Genomic DNA, 16,437 nt, shown 5'->3' with positions numbered 1-16,437 from the left:
CCTGCGGCTCCTGGCCAGGGCATCTTTTCTCAGTGGACCCATACAGACAGTGATACAATCTCACAGCTTTCTTCCTATCCTCTTTCAGAAAAACAGCAGGTAGAACTCTTTTATGGCTTCTGTAAGAATTTCTGTTTTTAGTAATAGTGGAGAAATGGCTGTGGATGACATTGGGATAAATAGTACATGTCAAAGAGTTACTTCCTAGAATCATGTACATAATCTCTGGTGGGCAAAGAACAGGTACCTTTATCAGTGGGTCTTTGGGAACATCAAAGATTTAAGTGAGCAAGAATTTGAGAAATTGTAATTACAGATTAAGATTTAGGGATTAAAGTCGCCTTGTTCACTTAGCATGAGTATGGGTATGTAAGCCTTTTTAGGTAGAACAGTGAGACCATGGTAAAAGGAATGTCATGGATTATTACAGAAACTAGGATTTGACTCCAGATCTGACTGACGTAAAAGCCGTGACTGAAATCTTTATTGTTTTAATTTTACAAACAAGGAGGATTACAAATTCCTGTGTTTAATGTAACAGTGTAATTTTTAACTCCTAAAATGGTATTTTCATATCAGATAATGTATATAGGGTATGGTGTGGATATTGAATAAGATTATTGATTATGATGATTGGTTAAGAATGATTTAATTCCCTGGAACCTTCATTTTCTGGTCAAACCTGACCGAAGTCTTATCCCTTGGTACACTCTTTAGTTGTACTTTTCCTTAATCTCTTTGGTTCTCACTGACCAGTATTACTTAAAGATCTACTTTGGGAGAATTTGGAGTCTCAAAGATGATCTCTTGTATTTTGTCAGTTTAATAACTTTACCTCAATGATGTTACTGAGAATTGATACCTGTATAGATGAAATTGGGGATTTCTTATAACCTTAACTTCATTAAGGTTATATATACCACTATAAGGTAGTAGTGGAGAGTGAGAAAGCTTGGGTTTGAATGTCTGTTCTTCGACTGTATGCATGACCTTGGGCAGGTTTTATTACCTCATATTACCTCAGTTTCCTCATCTGTAAAGAATTGTAATACCCATTTCATATAAAGGAATTCGGAGAATTAAAGGAAATAATCTTTATAAAGGGTTTAGCACAGTGCCTGGCACAATAAGTAGTCAACAAAGAAAAGCTAACATAAAACAAAATAGAGTTTCAAGGTATAGTGTTGGAGGTACGTTGGGCACATATATTTTCTTAAAAGACATTAATATACACTTAATTAAATATATTTAAAGTTTCAAATACTGAGTTTTTGAATACCTACTTAACCTAGAAGAAAAAGACAAGTAATATTTTTGGCTGTATTCATCTTACTGAATTATCTATGCTTCTGACCTTTTTCTTCTTAGTATTACTGGTTGGACATATTATCATTGTCTAACATCTCTACTAGAAGATGGGGAAAAGAAAGTAAACTGAAATTTTAATGTTTTCTTTCTTGTGAATAAGCTTTGCAAATGTTGAGGGGGGAAACAATTTGGAAATGTATATATTTTTGTATATGCATCTTGTCTTAACTTATTTCTGGGTGTATTAAAAGTTGGCTCCCTCTTGGTCCCCAAATGTGGCTAATTTACTTGTAGAGCCTTGTCTAAAATAATTCCCAAGCCTCTCTCATGTCCCCTTCCTCCTCAAGGCATATTCCTCAGGTGATTCTGTTGATCTGGGCTGTTACGAACCCTGTGAGCCCTTTAGTGGAACATACTTACTCAATCCTTTCTCTTTTCTTTTCTTTTCTTTTCTTTTCTTTTCTTTTTTTTTTAAACATTATGGTTGAGTAATAAGGGCCCTGAGTTTACTTTGAAAGATATGTATGGCAAATAAAAGTCTCCTTTTAAGAAAATTTGTCAACGATTTGTGCCATCTCTGAACTCAGATCACTCATTATAATATGATTGTGTTTTTAAATACCTATTTCCACTTATGTTCAAGTGGGTTCTTTTTTTTTTTTTTAAGAAAAATATAAATCAGATAGGCTGTTAAGCATATAAACATTTTTATTTTTAATTTCATTCTGATATTACCATATTTCTGTGTTTTATGATATCCTGCTTAGAGTATGTCTCATGAAATGTTTGATACCAGTGTGCCCTCAGAGGGGGACCTGGGCCTCGGGTGAGGCAAGCAAAGTTCCTAGGGCTCAGCATTTAAGGAGGCACTCACTTTCAGGGTTGTGCGCAAGTAAGGACCTCCTTAAATGTTGTGCCCCAGATGCCTGCTTGCCTCGCTTGCCTCGCTGTAGTCCCAGCCCTGCTTCAGAGAAGTAGGCTGCATATAAATTATTTTAATTTTGGTTTAGCATAATCACATGCATGCTTGGATGCTTTATAAAAAATTAATGACAAAATGAAAGTAATGTGGCCAAAGCCAAATTGATATTACCCAGAAAAAAGTTAACTATTTGAAAAAGATAACGTTATCGTTTTATTCTTGCATGTTCAGTAATTGTCAGACCTTCAGAAATTCCAGTTCAGTAGAATCTTGTCTCAGAGTGAAATGTGCTTGGTTGTTGTATCTACTGGCAGCTACCTGAAATCTATCATAAGTTTCTTAATTTGATATATAGTACATTCAGCTCTTAAACTTCCGGATATCACTGAAGTAATAAGTAGTGACTCCAGTTTTACTACATTTTTATTAATAATTTTAGAATTCTTTGAGAATTTGCCTATGATTTTTCCTTTTTCTTTTTTTTGAGGGCTACATCTGGAAATGCTCAAAAGTTGTTTGCCTTTTTGAGAGAACAGTTTGCAGTGAAAGTATAACTCCTTTAGAGGTGAGGTTCAAGTTAACGAATGATGAACCATAATGTGAGGAAGCATAATATTGTGAATTATTATTTGGCAAACATGACTAATGCAGGCATTAGCTGCTGAAGCCATTAATAAAGTACCACTTGTAGAAAGCTAGAGAGATAGGTAACACAGAACTTTCTCTGTCAACTCTCAGAATGTAAACTAGAGTACAACTTAGTTTATTCAATAAGGACTGAATTCTTTAAGTTTGATATGTTTGTAGGTTCCATGATTAATGTGTAACTAGAATATGAAAGTGAGTATTTAGAGTCCGTTAAAATGTGTAGATGTGACATCATTGTCAAGGCAGACATTTTATTTCTTAAAAGTTAGAATTTATTTAAATGCACCTTTTTTTTCCTCAAAATAAATTTTTCTTTCTCCTTACCATGGTGCCAGCGTAAGTTTTCCTAAATAGAATTATTTAATATTTAGGTCTGTTAGTAGTTTTGAAAAAAAACAAATACCCATAACAACCAAGGGTGGAGGAGTATCTAGATTTGTTTTTAGCTTTCTTTTTCATGGTTTCTCAGAAGTGTGTCATATTATAAATACATTCAAAATGTTTTGCTCTGAGGATATGTAGCATTCCTATAAAGGTTAAATCAATAAAAATGATTTGGACACATTCCTAAGCATGGCTAGAACAGGTAGTCCGTTGTTTTAGGTACCCTTGAGTTCCTGGAGCAGATCATTATGGCGTAGCAAAAGAACTTACTAAAACTTGCTTTCTATGTGTAGATGCATCAGCTTAAAAAAAGTAAGATTTTCTGGCCTTCGAGAAATGAATATTTTTTAAAGTAGCCCTGTGTATATTGATTTAACGATGTGTTTTAAACTCAGTTACTAAGTTTTGAAGCTTTTTATTTTTTTCTTCCGAATGCTGAAGATACATCATAATTGATAAGGAAGAGGTACGTACAGGGAAAATGCAGTGGGCAAGCCTTTCCAGCCAGTTTAGAATAAGTGGTAGTCTAATTAAAGAAAGTATCACACAATATAACTGGAAAATTAGGAATTAGGTGTGATTACTATTACTATTATTTTTTTTTTTTTTTTTGCCAGTTTAGAAGGAAGTTCTGTAGTCACTGGTATGTTATCTATTCATTTGAGCTGTTCAAAAGGCAAGCCTGTATTTAAGAGCATTAAATTTAAGCATATATTTTAAAAAGCATATGTATTTCTCTTGTGCTTAGGGTTGGCTTTTTAGTGTGGTATCATTGCTAGGTAGAGTTTTACTTCATGCATCTGTTTGCTGTTTTCTTGTTCATTTCGTATGTTCGAGTATGTAAGTTTGTTGAAGGTTATATATAAGTTTTCAGGTCACGTTATTTTCACAGCTACTTTTCAAAAAATATCTTGGTCAGCTTATAATATGATGATTTTTCTTAAAATTTCCTTTAAAACAACATTGGGGTATTAGATTTTTTTTGGATAATGGGACCTCAATGAAACGATTATGTATTTGGCAGATTAAGGTTTAAATCAAGGTGGCAAATTTGAGTTACATATATTAATGTAGTGTCATTTTAGAAAATCTCTTGCTATCATTTTCTACATGTAATAATATAATTACTTTGTGAATAAATACTTAATGAAAAATATTTTGTTATGTTATTTGTTGGAGCACATGACTTTATTTCATAGCCAACAAAATGGTTTGAACATGTCTTAGTAAAAATTTTTATGTATATAAATGTATAAATATAGAGTGTTTTAACCATTTAGTAATTAATTTATCAATTTAAGCCAGATATTTCACTCTTATAAAAAAAGTTATTGAAGTATTTCTTGATGTATTTTGATTTTATCATTATATTTTAAAAATAAGAATATTTATGAAAATTTACAAAAGCCTAATCTGCATATGGCTCCATTTCTTTCTGGATCTTTGTGAATGGTAATTTAAAAAAATCTCTTTATATGTTTTCTCTGGTCTTATTGGTACACTAAAATATTCTGCAGTATACTTATGCATATTATAAAGGAAATACATTGTTAAATCTTTATTACTACATCAAGAATGGTGCTTGTCTGACAATACCAGTTGTCCTTATCTAGCTTAGATAATGATGTTTTTAAAACTAGGTGGATACTAGTGGCAAAAAGCTTTGCAAATGTTACAAATTTTCCTCCTAAGATAAAGGGAATGAAAGATAGAGACAGGGAGGGAGGCAAGAATTGGGAATGCAGAGAGAGAGAGAGAGACAGAGAGAGAGAGAGAGGGAGACAGAGAGAGAACATACTATATGTGTTTAGTTTTAACAACTCGGGGAATGTAAAGAATTCTGCGTGAACACTTGGGTTTTAATAATATGAAAAAAAAGAATTTATATTATGGAGAGGAGGTTGGATTAATGATCAAAGGTTTGGATTACACTGAATTTTATGTTTATATTGCTTTACAAAGATACGGTAGTACACTGTGTAAGTACTATCTGCTTTATGGATTATCTTAAATATTTTCATTTTGCATTGAACTCTATTTGAAAGAGCAGTAGAATTTTTTCTGCGTTTTTTCAGGAGTTGAATTACTTTGAAAGATTTACAAATTTTATGAGTAGTTAATGAATGAAAATTAATCTTACTAGATTACCTTTTATAACCAATTAGCTTGCCAAATACTAGGATGTTACTGTCTTAAGGGAAGTTTTCTCTTAGAAATTTCTTTCAATGTCATAGTATTTCGAATTGGGTGATAAAGCCCTTAGTATGAAATGCTTATATACTTTTACAGCTATTTATGTTATGGAAAACATATACTATGATATAATATAGATTATTAACATAAAGAAGTTTTCTTTCTATACTACATGTAATATAGTACTATACTGTTTATAATATATATAATATTGCAGATTTCTGTAATGTGATAGGATTTTATGAAATAAAGTAAGAATTCACTTTTCTTAAAAAATGTGTTATCTTTGAGCTACGTTTACAAAAAATCTTATAATAAAATTATTGATTAAAGGAAATCTGTGCCCTGTATCTTTGAGATACATGTATGTCTATTTTCTAGGACCAGGTTACACCAATACAGTAAAACCAGGGGATTAAAATATTAATGATAAAATATAGCACTTACTGTCTTTTCAGCTTCATAGTGAATACATTTTGCTTAGATTCATTTAAGTAATTTTTAATCATCTGATAGAAATAATGATACCTTTTCAGTTAAAGATTATCCTGGAAGTTTGAAGTTTAAATTGAGAAGTTCAGTAGAGAAACTTAAAAATAGAATTAATTATTACTGCTGAAACAAGATAAGAAAATTACAAATCACAATGCCTAATTTAAATTGTTTATGTAGGTTATATAGGCACTGAGTAAATATATAGAAAATTTACCTGTTTAGCTCTAGGCCAGAGTTGTTCTTTGAGAGAATGTCAATCAGTAGGTATCTGTTAGCAGATTAGTTACATTCATATTTACCTTTGTGAACTGTAATAATTCAAATGATAATCAGTGTTTAATTATTTTAAGTTTATGACTGGAAAATAATGTCCTTCAGGTTTTACAAGCATAGTTTTTGATTATTTTTATCTTGAATTTCCCGGTTGATGCTTGATGACTGTTAATGGTTTTACAGTTGGACATTGCTTTGTTAGTATACATGCAGAAAGTAATTGGTTATCTCTTACAAAAAACTACTAACAATACCTCAGTTAAATAATTTACAAATTTTTTCCTAATGATTATCTCAAGGTCTGTAGTCACTTACATGTTTGTATGCACTTGCAAATGCATATACCATGTATTAAATTTTAGAGCGGACTGATAGTTGAAAGAGATTTAAGTTCTATTTATGTGGCATATATTTTGTGTCTGTATAAAAATATGTCCATGTTCATATAAAGTTCTGTGGAGTACCACAACATCATTATTCTAGTTTTTCCAAAGAGACTGTGTGTATATGTTTTTCAAACCTTATTGATGATTGTTAATTGTGATTTGGCTAGCATTTTCCCTTTATTATTAATATTATTAGTTTTTGCTTATACTGAGCCACAAAAGGGATTTAACTGTAAGACATCTGACTATAAGGAATATGTAAACAATGGCTTGGCACATTCATGGTTCATACAAATTTTAGAGCAACCTATAAATGCGTAAACTTTTGAGTTTTAAACTTAGTGTTTTATGTAATTGTACTTGATGGCATAATGATTTTAGTAGCTCCTATCGATGTAAAAAAATAAAAAAGCAAGTTTAAATGAAAAGTAAAATAAAATTCATTTATTTGGTTTTGTGGTCAAAATTATTTGCCTTGCCCAGGATGTTTACCTGTACCTTGGTAAGAATGTCGCGTCTCTAATGTAAGTCACGTGTTATTTCTTAAGGGATGGCAATAGAAATAGTGCAGATAAGCTGATTGCAACAGTGATCATAAATACATGTTTGAGAATAATGTTAACTTGGTAAATTTTCTGACGTCAATATAATAATTTTAAGGTATCTTAAATTAAAAATCGTGTTCATTTAATATGTCTAGATGGTGCAGAATTCCTTGTGGGCAATTGATTTAAAAAATCAAAACCAATTAATCAAGATAAACTAACATTTGTCCTCTTTTTAATTAGAACCACAATCACATTTGGTATGATTTTTGGTCCTAGAATATGTATTTGATGTTGAACTTATGAATATTAAGAAGAATATAGGGTGTTTACAGGAGATGTATTAATGAATTTTTTTTCACTGCAAGTATTCAATGCTTATGTAGCAATTAGCCTTTAAAGGACTTTTAATTCTACAGCTAACTTTATGTGGAAATTGTTTTATATATCATGGTAAATGATGAGGTTTTTATTTACTATTTGAAGAAAGTATATTTATGAAAAAAATGCTTTAGACTTAACATGCTGTTCAATAATAACAGTAAGCACGTGGAATGTTTGATATGGTGTTACTTACATCCATCTAACACTAGTGGTTCCAAACCTTGAATCCTTTGTTCTTAAAAAAATGATATAAAGCAGAGAAAATTCCAAGAATTCACCGTAAGATGAAAATATTACATACAATGTAATAAAAGGATATTTAATCTCAGTTTCTGTACAGATCTTTAAAAAGTTATGTGGGAATGTATAGACTGTTTTATATGTTTGCTGTTGAAAAGACAAAAGCTTGTGGTCAACTGTGGTGAAAATTGTAAGGAAACTCCCTTTGAATAAGGTATAGAATTTCCCCATTATTTTTTTGAATTGTAACACATTAATCAGAATACATATCCACTTAGTTCCATAATCTCTGAAATGGCAGTATATTGTATTAAGGTGTGTATTTTCATTATGTGAGACTTCCTTTTCTAAATATTTTAAAATAGTAAACATTTTAGATTTTGTGACGAATCTGCTTAAATTTCAGACAGCTTAGATTGTTTTCCTCTTTAGAAAATACTGTTGTTTATTGTTACCCTTATTATTGGAGTTCAATGACAGATTTATTTTATTTTATTTTATTTATTTTTTTGGTAGAATGATATCTTCAGTGGAATTCATTGGTATAGGAGAAAAAAAACAATGCATGCAGCTAACCTATTGGGATATCTCTGCCTCAATTAGCATTGGTTTTACTAGCACCCATTTAATGACAAGTCTTAAGTGGTAAATGACTAGAAAAAATGGTTAACGCTTTTGTCACATTTACGATTTTATTACTTACAGGAAGGGTTTTTTCATGTTAGAATTCATTGGTCTATCTGACCGTATGTGTAATATTTTTTAAAGAGACACTGTAGAGGTAGACTGTTCCAGTGAACCCTCTATATAAAAATATCTCTGAAGCCTTTTGTTAGGTAATAGCATTTGTGATCTTAATGCTCTTGAGGAGCTTTTGCATGACCTCACTATTAACATTGTCACATTTTAGTCTCCTGGAACAAGGGTTAGAACAGCATGGAAGGTTGATATTTGTATGCTTTGGAGAGGAATTTGAGATGTTACCCTGTTTTGCCATCAGTTTTCAAGTAGGTACGGGTGCATCATTAATCATAGGAAATGCAAAAATAAATAATTCAGTCCCATTGGATTTTTTTATATGAATACTTACCTTTTCCCTTTTTTGTATATACAGTTGAGGTATTTAGGTAACCCCTAACCTTTAGCTTCAACAAAGAAGTACAGTATAAAAATATTACCACAGTTTTCATGTGAGCAGCTCTAGAGAGGGAAAAAAAAGTCCTCTAGATGGATATTTGTTGAAAAAAAAGTTGTGATACAGAATGTCTTAACTCAGCCCCAATACAGTACTTGAAGACCACCAGTGTATAAAATTGAAAGCACATGAGTTTTGAAGCACTAGAAAAGGTTTGTAATTGATTAGCGCTGCTTGAAAGTATTGAAGTACAGTGAGTTTTGATTTGTGAATGGTTCTATTCAATAAAGATTAATTCTGTGTGTTTGATAAAATCTTAGTGCCTTCAATGAGTTAGTTTTTTCCTCCCTCTGCAGTTTATTTAACCATCAAATATTTCAGTGTTCTTTTAACAAACTGGAACATTTCTATCTTACTGAATTTAACTTTAGCATGACTGATTTAAACAAGTCAAACTATCAGTGATTAGTTTGAAGGGTGTAATTGAATAGATTAATTTTTTGTTCTTGTAAAATAACTAAAACGTATCATAATGTTATCATGTATATTTCATGCCTTCCTTGTGATTTGGAGACCGTCGGGAGAGGTTCATAATGACTAACAAAATATTTTTCTGTGATTTCTTTTAAATCCTTTGCATTTTAAAATGTTTCTAAGATTTCAAAAGTGATATCTTTGTTTTTTATGTAAAATTAGGATTATTATAATTTAAAGTAATTTATATTATGAGTCTTTGGGAGTTGCATTGACATCTTCAACTTTTAATATATATTAGGGTGGTCTTCTGTGTATGTTCTTGACTTTTTAAATCGTCTCCCTAGATTTTTGGAAGTTAGCTGTCTTATTTTAGAAGCAAGTCATACCATTTCGACATTATTAAATTTTGAAACTGTAAAGTTATTGACATGGACCACAACTATTACTTTGGAAATCAGTGTTTACACATTATATTTAGTCACTGTGACCAATTACAAAGGTTTTATGTGGAAATTTAATCAGTTAGCTGATACATTGTCATAAGTAAGTTCTTAATTGTAAGATATTCCATGAGTCAGATCTATCGTTTTCAACAGACGTTAGTTATGATAAGTAATGGGCAGATTTTGAATAATGCAGATTGCAATTCTTGTTTAATTCAAGGTAAATGGTGTGCTGAGAGAGCAAGGACACTGAAACTCTATCTCTGTCACACTCACACACACACATATTCTCACACACTTTTCGCTCTTATTTGAGGCAAGGCAGTTGGTCCTCGTGTGCTTTGTCCCTCACCTAGGAAAAGCCTAAGCTTCTAAAAAATTATTTTGCAAAACTGGATCACATTTTGCAAAAATTATTTTGCAAAACTGGACCGCATCACTGGATCACTTTTGACTTTTCATTAGGCTGTGCTGATAATCATTTATAAGAATTGAAGGCCCGAAGTGAGGTTTTAGACTTCGAATAGATTATGGGATGGGGGAAGTGTTTGCAGTGTGATGACGGCCTATACATAATGTTCACTACATACCTATAATTAGTGTGGTGTAGTGGGTTCATCTTAAATTGTCCTCCGGGTGCTAAAGTACCATTTGGGGGTGGGAGAGGCTAAATTTCACTTTTAGAAGAGAAGGAATTAGTTACGATGTCTAAAAATATAGGACACGCGATAGATAATCTTTATCTGTTTAGTTCACTCTTATGCCTGGTTTAGAAACTTGGGCAAGGTTTGAAAATTCCACTGTAGAAATAGCTATTAAGGATGCCACAGAAATATAAGACCCCTCGTATGATAGGATAAAGAGCATTTTAATGTATTGTTTGTGACAGGATTAATGTCTTTGCTTTTAATGCTCAAGTAGTCCTTGAAACTTGTGCTGTTCCCCTTCTGGTTAGAAAAATGTATTGTTTTTCAAACAGTAATGTTGTGGAAGAATAAGTTAACTGCTTGAGATGCCTGTTTCAAGTTATTCCTTCGTATAACAATAGTTTTAACCATTTTTTTCCTTATCTCTTGTGGGGGAACAGCAAAATTACCATGTGTAAGCTGTGATTATAATAGGGGCTGTACTATAGCCCAGTTGTATATATGTTCTGCTTCCTGAATGCAGACAATTTTGGAGTAATGTTTATTACCTACCATTACACTTCAAAAAATAATCTGCGATTATTCTATTGTATGTGTCGTAACTGAGGGGGCCCACTTCCAACTATATTGAGGGAGTCACTACAGCAATTTTACTTTTTCTTTTTTTTTTTTTTTGTAAAATACAAACTGCGTTCCTTACCTTTTAAAGAGAAACCTTTTTTCTCCTTCAGGTTTAATTATTTCTCTTTGACCTAAACTAAGACTGATCCTCTCTGGTAGCCAGTTAAAATGTGTGAAGTAGGAGGAGTAAAGGAAACTCCAATCGTTAGTTGTAAGTTATAAAGCAAAGTTAATACAGGTATACAGAGCAAAAGGATTGATTTTAAAGGATAAAAGAAACTTTTATAAACTTGCCTTGTAGTTGGAAAATGCTGGACATCATAAAGAAAATCTTGTAAGTGTTTAGATATTTTACTCTAATACTGTGTCAGCTGATGAATGTTGAAGTGGTTTACTTTTGTGTATCAACATTAATTTGAAATCGAATATTAAGGGACTATATTATGCCTGTTTTCTTTGAAAGTTCAGCATGATTTAATAGGTATGCCTTTTTAAAATCATGCAGGGTATCCTTGCAGAGTTTTGTTTTTCATGAGACTAAACGGTATTCATTTTGGTAGGTCCAAGAATATGATTAAAAGAATCCTAGACATTTCAGTGCTTGCCGTGTGTTTATAACAAGTTTTCCATATGGGTAATAGTGTGTAGATGTAAAATTAAAATTATATAGAAAATATAATGGCCTGTAAGTTTTTAAACTTACAGTTTTGTGAACTGTTTAATATCCCAGATGTCCTGGGTAACTATAAAGATTTTTTGAAAATGGCTATTACATGCTTATAATTTTATATAGGAATATATGCTTCAATCATACGAAGTTGTGTAGAAACAAACTTGTGCACCTATCGTACGATGCAGGGGAAGCTTACAGATAGATTTCTTTTAGTGGAGCTGGTTAAAATGTTAAACTACTGCAGGTTTATTTCTGCAGTGGAGCATAATGGTAGAGCATAATGTCGAGATAATTCTGTGGTCTGTTATTTTGTAAAATTGCTTCCTTTTTGAAGTTTGCTCAAATATTGGGAGCTGCCAGGGTGAATACTTCATAGCACTTTGATTAATTTAGTGTTTCATTGTATTTCACTGAGGGTTAATGAGAAGATTAAGCTTTCTTTCACTGTTTTTAACTACCTCATTTTTACAACTCTAGAAAACATTTTGACTAATGTTAGATAATGTAATTTTTTCTATTTCAGTCATTCCTTCGAGAAGTAGATAAGTTACAGATGCCAAATGCAAATATGTACAGCAATTTCATTTTTTCAATTTTTAGTGCAGCAAAATAACATTATTATCATAATCTTTAATATCGTACGTTACCCGGAAAAGCTAGCAATTTATCCCAGAAACATACCTTTTTGTTTAACAGGTTCATCTTTTACAGGATTTTAAAATATGATAACACTTACCCCAAAAGAAGTTTTGCTGACATGGTGTCACTGTGCTGAAGAGGCTGTTTGATGCCATAGTCCCTCCTTTTTTTTTCAGACAGAACTTGTACCCTCTGTTGTAAATTCTGCTTGCAGCCTTAAACTGAAAATACAAACCATACCCAAACCTTGTTTTAGTTTTACAGTATGCCTGGAGTACATAGACTTTATATTTATTTTTTTCTGTCAAGAAATTATGTAGCTGGTAACATGTGAAAAGCAAGGAAACAAAACAAAAAGAATGAGCAAATATTTGAAGGACCTACTATTACTGCATAGACTGTGGTTAGAGAGCACTCACTGACTCTGTTGGTCTCGGTGGCTGGTAGTGACCTGCGGAGATTAACCATTTAAAAACCAGAGACTTCTTGCTGTCCTCCTGGAGAAAGTTTGCACCGCACTTGTGGTTCTGTGGTTGTTTGTGAGGCGAATGAAGCATTCACACAATCCAAAAAAGCAAAAGCTTTAAAACTCCTTTTTTTTGCAAGCACTATTACTGGAGAGACAGAATCATGTGGTTTGTGACCTCACAGTACTCCAAGTGAAGTGGGACTGCCTACCACTGTGGCTTTTCCCCCCTTGCTCTTGCTCTCTCTCTCTCTCTCTCTCTCTCTCTCTCTCACTGTCTCCCTCTCTCTCCCTGACAAAAGGCTTGTGGTAAGGCCCTTCCTGGCATCCAGAAGGATATAGCTTTTTAATTTTTGTGACTCATGAGGATTTGGATAGAATACAAATGCTGAAGGAGCCCAAACTCCTGTAAGGTTAAGCATTTGTAGAGCTGAACTCTGCAGTTAAGGTTTTCCTTTCTGTTCCCCTACCCCCACTTTTTTTTTTCTTTTTTGCCTCCTTTTATTTAGTTCATTATTGTGTCTGTGGAAAAGAACAAAATTGGCTCAAGAGGCTGTGTGAAATTCTGAACAACAGTGATGATTTACAATAATTTACATCTTTGGATTGTATCACATTCTGGGGTCTGCTTCATATTTGCTGGGTGATTGGAGTCCTTCTGTTTTTCTTTTTCTTGTCTTTTTAAACTTGTGAATCTGTAACTCATTGTAAAAAAGTTTACCTTTCTTAAGGTCTGGTTGCAAACTGCTTGCCGGGCTTGACTGTAATTGGCTGTCATGAAAGTGTTAGTCTTGAGATTCCTCTACAAATACTAAATCGGGTCTCTCTAGTTAATGTATGATCAATATTAGATGCCGGCTCCTACAGTAAAGATTAAATGTAATTAGTATCTTTCGTATTAAATGTAATTAGTATCTTTTGTATCTCAATATCAGTTTGAGGATCTTACAAAAAATGAATGGCAGTAATTGTAACATACTTTATTGGATGAATCTTAGTGTTTTTTATGCTTGTAATTTTTATTTTTCAAAGAAATGTATTCATTTTATATAATTCTTTGGATAGTTTATTTGGATGTTAACTTTAACAGAGCCTTTGACAGCAAATCTTACATATACATCTATAAAGTAAAATTCTTATGTTGTAACTTAGATTGTTCAATGTTATTGACTTTATAAGCTCAGAATGGAGTGGGTTAACAGAAGCTGTATTTTTTGTTTATAATGGAAGCTTTGAAATAAATTACAAAATGCTGTGTGTAGTAAGGAATAATGCACACAGACAGAGTATGTTAGTCGTCTCGATTTGCTAATTCTGATTCAGAAGAAAATTGGAAACATCTTTGGCAAACTATCTCCTTTTTTGCCCCTTTGGACAAGTATGTATAGAACTCATTTTCTTATTAGGATGATTATATATCATAGGCAGAGAATTTCATATTTATGAATAGAGCTTCCTGTTTTCATCAGTTGGGAGCGATGGGGTATTTTTCAACAAAAATTATAAAGCCGAACAGACCAATTTTCTAAGCTTTTTTTTTTTTTTTTTTTTTTTTGCCATTTATCCACGCCACTCTGAATTTGCATGTTAGACTTCTTCCTAGTGTGATAGTAACTAGGAGTGTCGTGTGAAGTAAATGGCTGGGAGGGTGGGCGGAGACAGCGAATTACAAAACATTATTTGGGGTTTATAAAGGGGTTAGGGCTGGAAAACACCAAGGAGGTGTTGTTACAGCCAAAAATACTCCTGCTTATGGTCTTCCTAGCACAGTTTATTATCTGCTTTTGGTTTTTATTAGATAAATGTCCAAGTGCATTCATAAGTTTCTTTAACAAAAATTCATTTGCCCAAAATATACTAGGAAGACATGAGCATGACTTTAATCTTTTATGATTCAGATGTCCAGAACTTTCTCATAATAAACTTTCAGTGATAGAAAACCAAAAACACATTTTAGTGTCTTCTTTTAAATATAGATTTATTTTGCCTCACGGGGTGTGTAAACAGGTTTTACATTGAAAAGTAAAACCTTTCATTTAACATGCAAGCTACTCAGTTTTCTTTTTCATAGATAAGGTGTACCAGTATGATCTATATCGAATTAATTTGTAGAGTAAGCTAAAGGAGGGATTTGTATATAGTACCATATGTACATACAATAGCAGAATGAGGTAATTGAGAAAACTTAGGTAGTGTGGTAAGTCAATGCTTTTCTTCTTTTAGAATGAAGTTTTCGTTTCTGCATAAGGATTCTTTGACATCTTACGACCCCAACTCTTTGCTAAATATTTGCCCCTTAAAATAATTTTTTTTTATTAAGCATACTTTGGCCCTCCAAATTGACTGATATGTATTTGGATAATTTTTACATCTGTGTGTCTGTTAACTGCCTGCTATCTTTTTGCAGGTAACCGTCCTGTACGTAATTTTTTGGTCAGAGTGATTACTCTTACTGCATAAGAGTTTCCTAGATATTGTTGATTATGCCCTTTCTTTGCCTGTGAGGCCCGTCACGTTCTGGCAGGAGAAGTTATGTGCTTTAAAGTTTGTATATTCATCATCCACACATATTTTTTTTTTTTCTAAATTGAAAATACATCCTGTTTGCAGCAAATATTACTTTGTGGTAAAAATTTTAAAACAACAGTGATAACTGGTACACATTTGATAATTGATAGTTTGTTTCCTTAGAAATAATATTACCTGTGATGAAGAGACTGACTCAGAAAAGCTACTGCAAATAAAGCTCTTGATTATAGATTTAAACTACGCTTAAACTTAGAGATGGAAACCGTAGACCCTCAAAACTACATCCTTTTTGGGGATATGTTAGTATTTGCTGTGTTGAAGTAAGTGACAAGTTTAGGTCGGCTGTATAAATTACGTACTTTAATGCCACGGAAATGAAAAGTAAAGCAATTATCTTGCTTCCCCATTATTTTGTATTTAATACATTTGTCAACATTGGTTGAACTTTTTATATTCTATACTAAAAAGTGTTTTAAATGCTACATATATCTTGATGGCTACCTTTTGAATTATTTTTTATTTTCTGAACTAATGATCCTATTTGAATGCAGTAATTTTATCTGTATCAATCTTGTGCTCATTTCTGTTTGTTTTTTTTAATTGTTTTATACTTCTATTTGCCACTCTTCGATTTTTCTTTTAATTGAAAACAATAGGAGCACGTGGTTTGATGTCGGAATTTTATAAATTGTAGAAATCTTGATTTCGCTTAAAATGTTTTCCCTGATTGTGTGGTTTTTAGTAAAATGAACTTTCTTACTCTCTTGTTTCAACTTGGTATTTTTTGACAATGTTTTTTGGATTTGATGTATAACTGTTTAACTTTACATAACATTTATTGGGCCTTATATTGATAATTTGAAAAAATTTTATATTAGTAAGATATGTATAATTTTTCTAATATTTTCAATCATGGTGATGAGAGGTTAATTCCACTTACTTTAGTGGGGTATATGTTCCTGTATACAACTGCATGCACATGTATGGTTTTGTGTGTTTGTACAGGGTGTTATTTTGTGGTACTTTTTG

At 32.2% G+C, this 16,437-nt stretch overlaps 2 protein-coding genes across 9 annotated transcripts in view; one reads left to right on the top strand and one right to left on the bottom strand.

Annotated features, from left to right (window-relative positions):
* RUNX2 (RUNX family transcription factor 2) overlaps nt 1-13,016 on the bottom strand; it is a 326,243-nt gene extending 313,227 nt beyond the window's left edge. For all 5 annotated transcript variants that reach the window (XM_047858043.1, XM_047858046.1, XM_047858044.1 and 2 more), the window contains exons 1-2: nt 12,833-13,016; nt 12,511-12,634 (exon numbers count right to left, since the gene is read on the bottom strand). In XM_047858043.1, the coding sequence (XP_047713999.1) occupies nt 12,511-12,634; nt 12,833-12,970 (262 nt within the window). In that variant the 5' untranslated portion in view covers nt 12,971-13,016. The remainder of the gene's footprint in view (nt 1-12,510; nt 12,635-12,832) is intronic.
* The window catches only part of SUPT3H (SPT3 homolog, SAGA and STAGA complex component), a 540,862-nt gene that overhangs the window by 43,342 nt on the left and 481,083 nt on the right, over nt 1-16,437 (top strand). The gene's annotated exons all lie outside the window — the stretch shown is intronic.

Source organism: Prionailurus viverrinus, chromosome B2, assembly GCF_022837055.1.
Source record: "Prionailurus viverrinus isolate Anna chromosome B2, UM_Priviv_1.0, whole genome shotgun sequence".
NCBI classification, from domain to species: domain Eukaryota; kingdom Metazoa; phylum Chordata; class Mammalia; order Carnivora; family Felidae; genus Prionailurus; species Prionailurus viverrinus.
The sequence above is the reverse complement of the archived record's forward strand: the minus strand, read 5'-3'. Positions and strand labels throughout refer to the sequence as shown.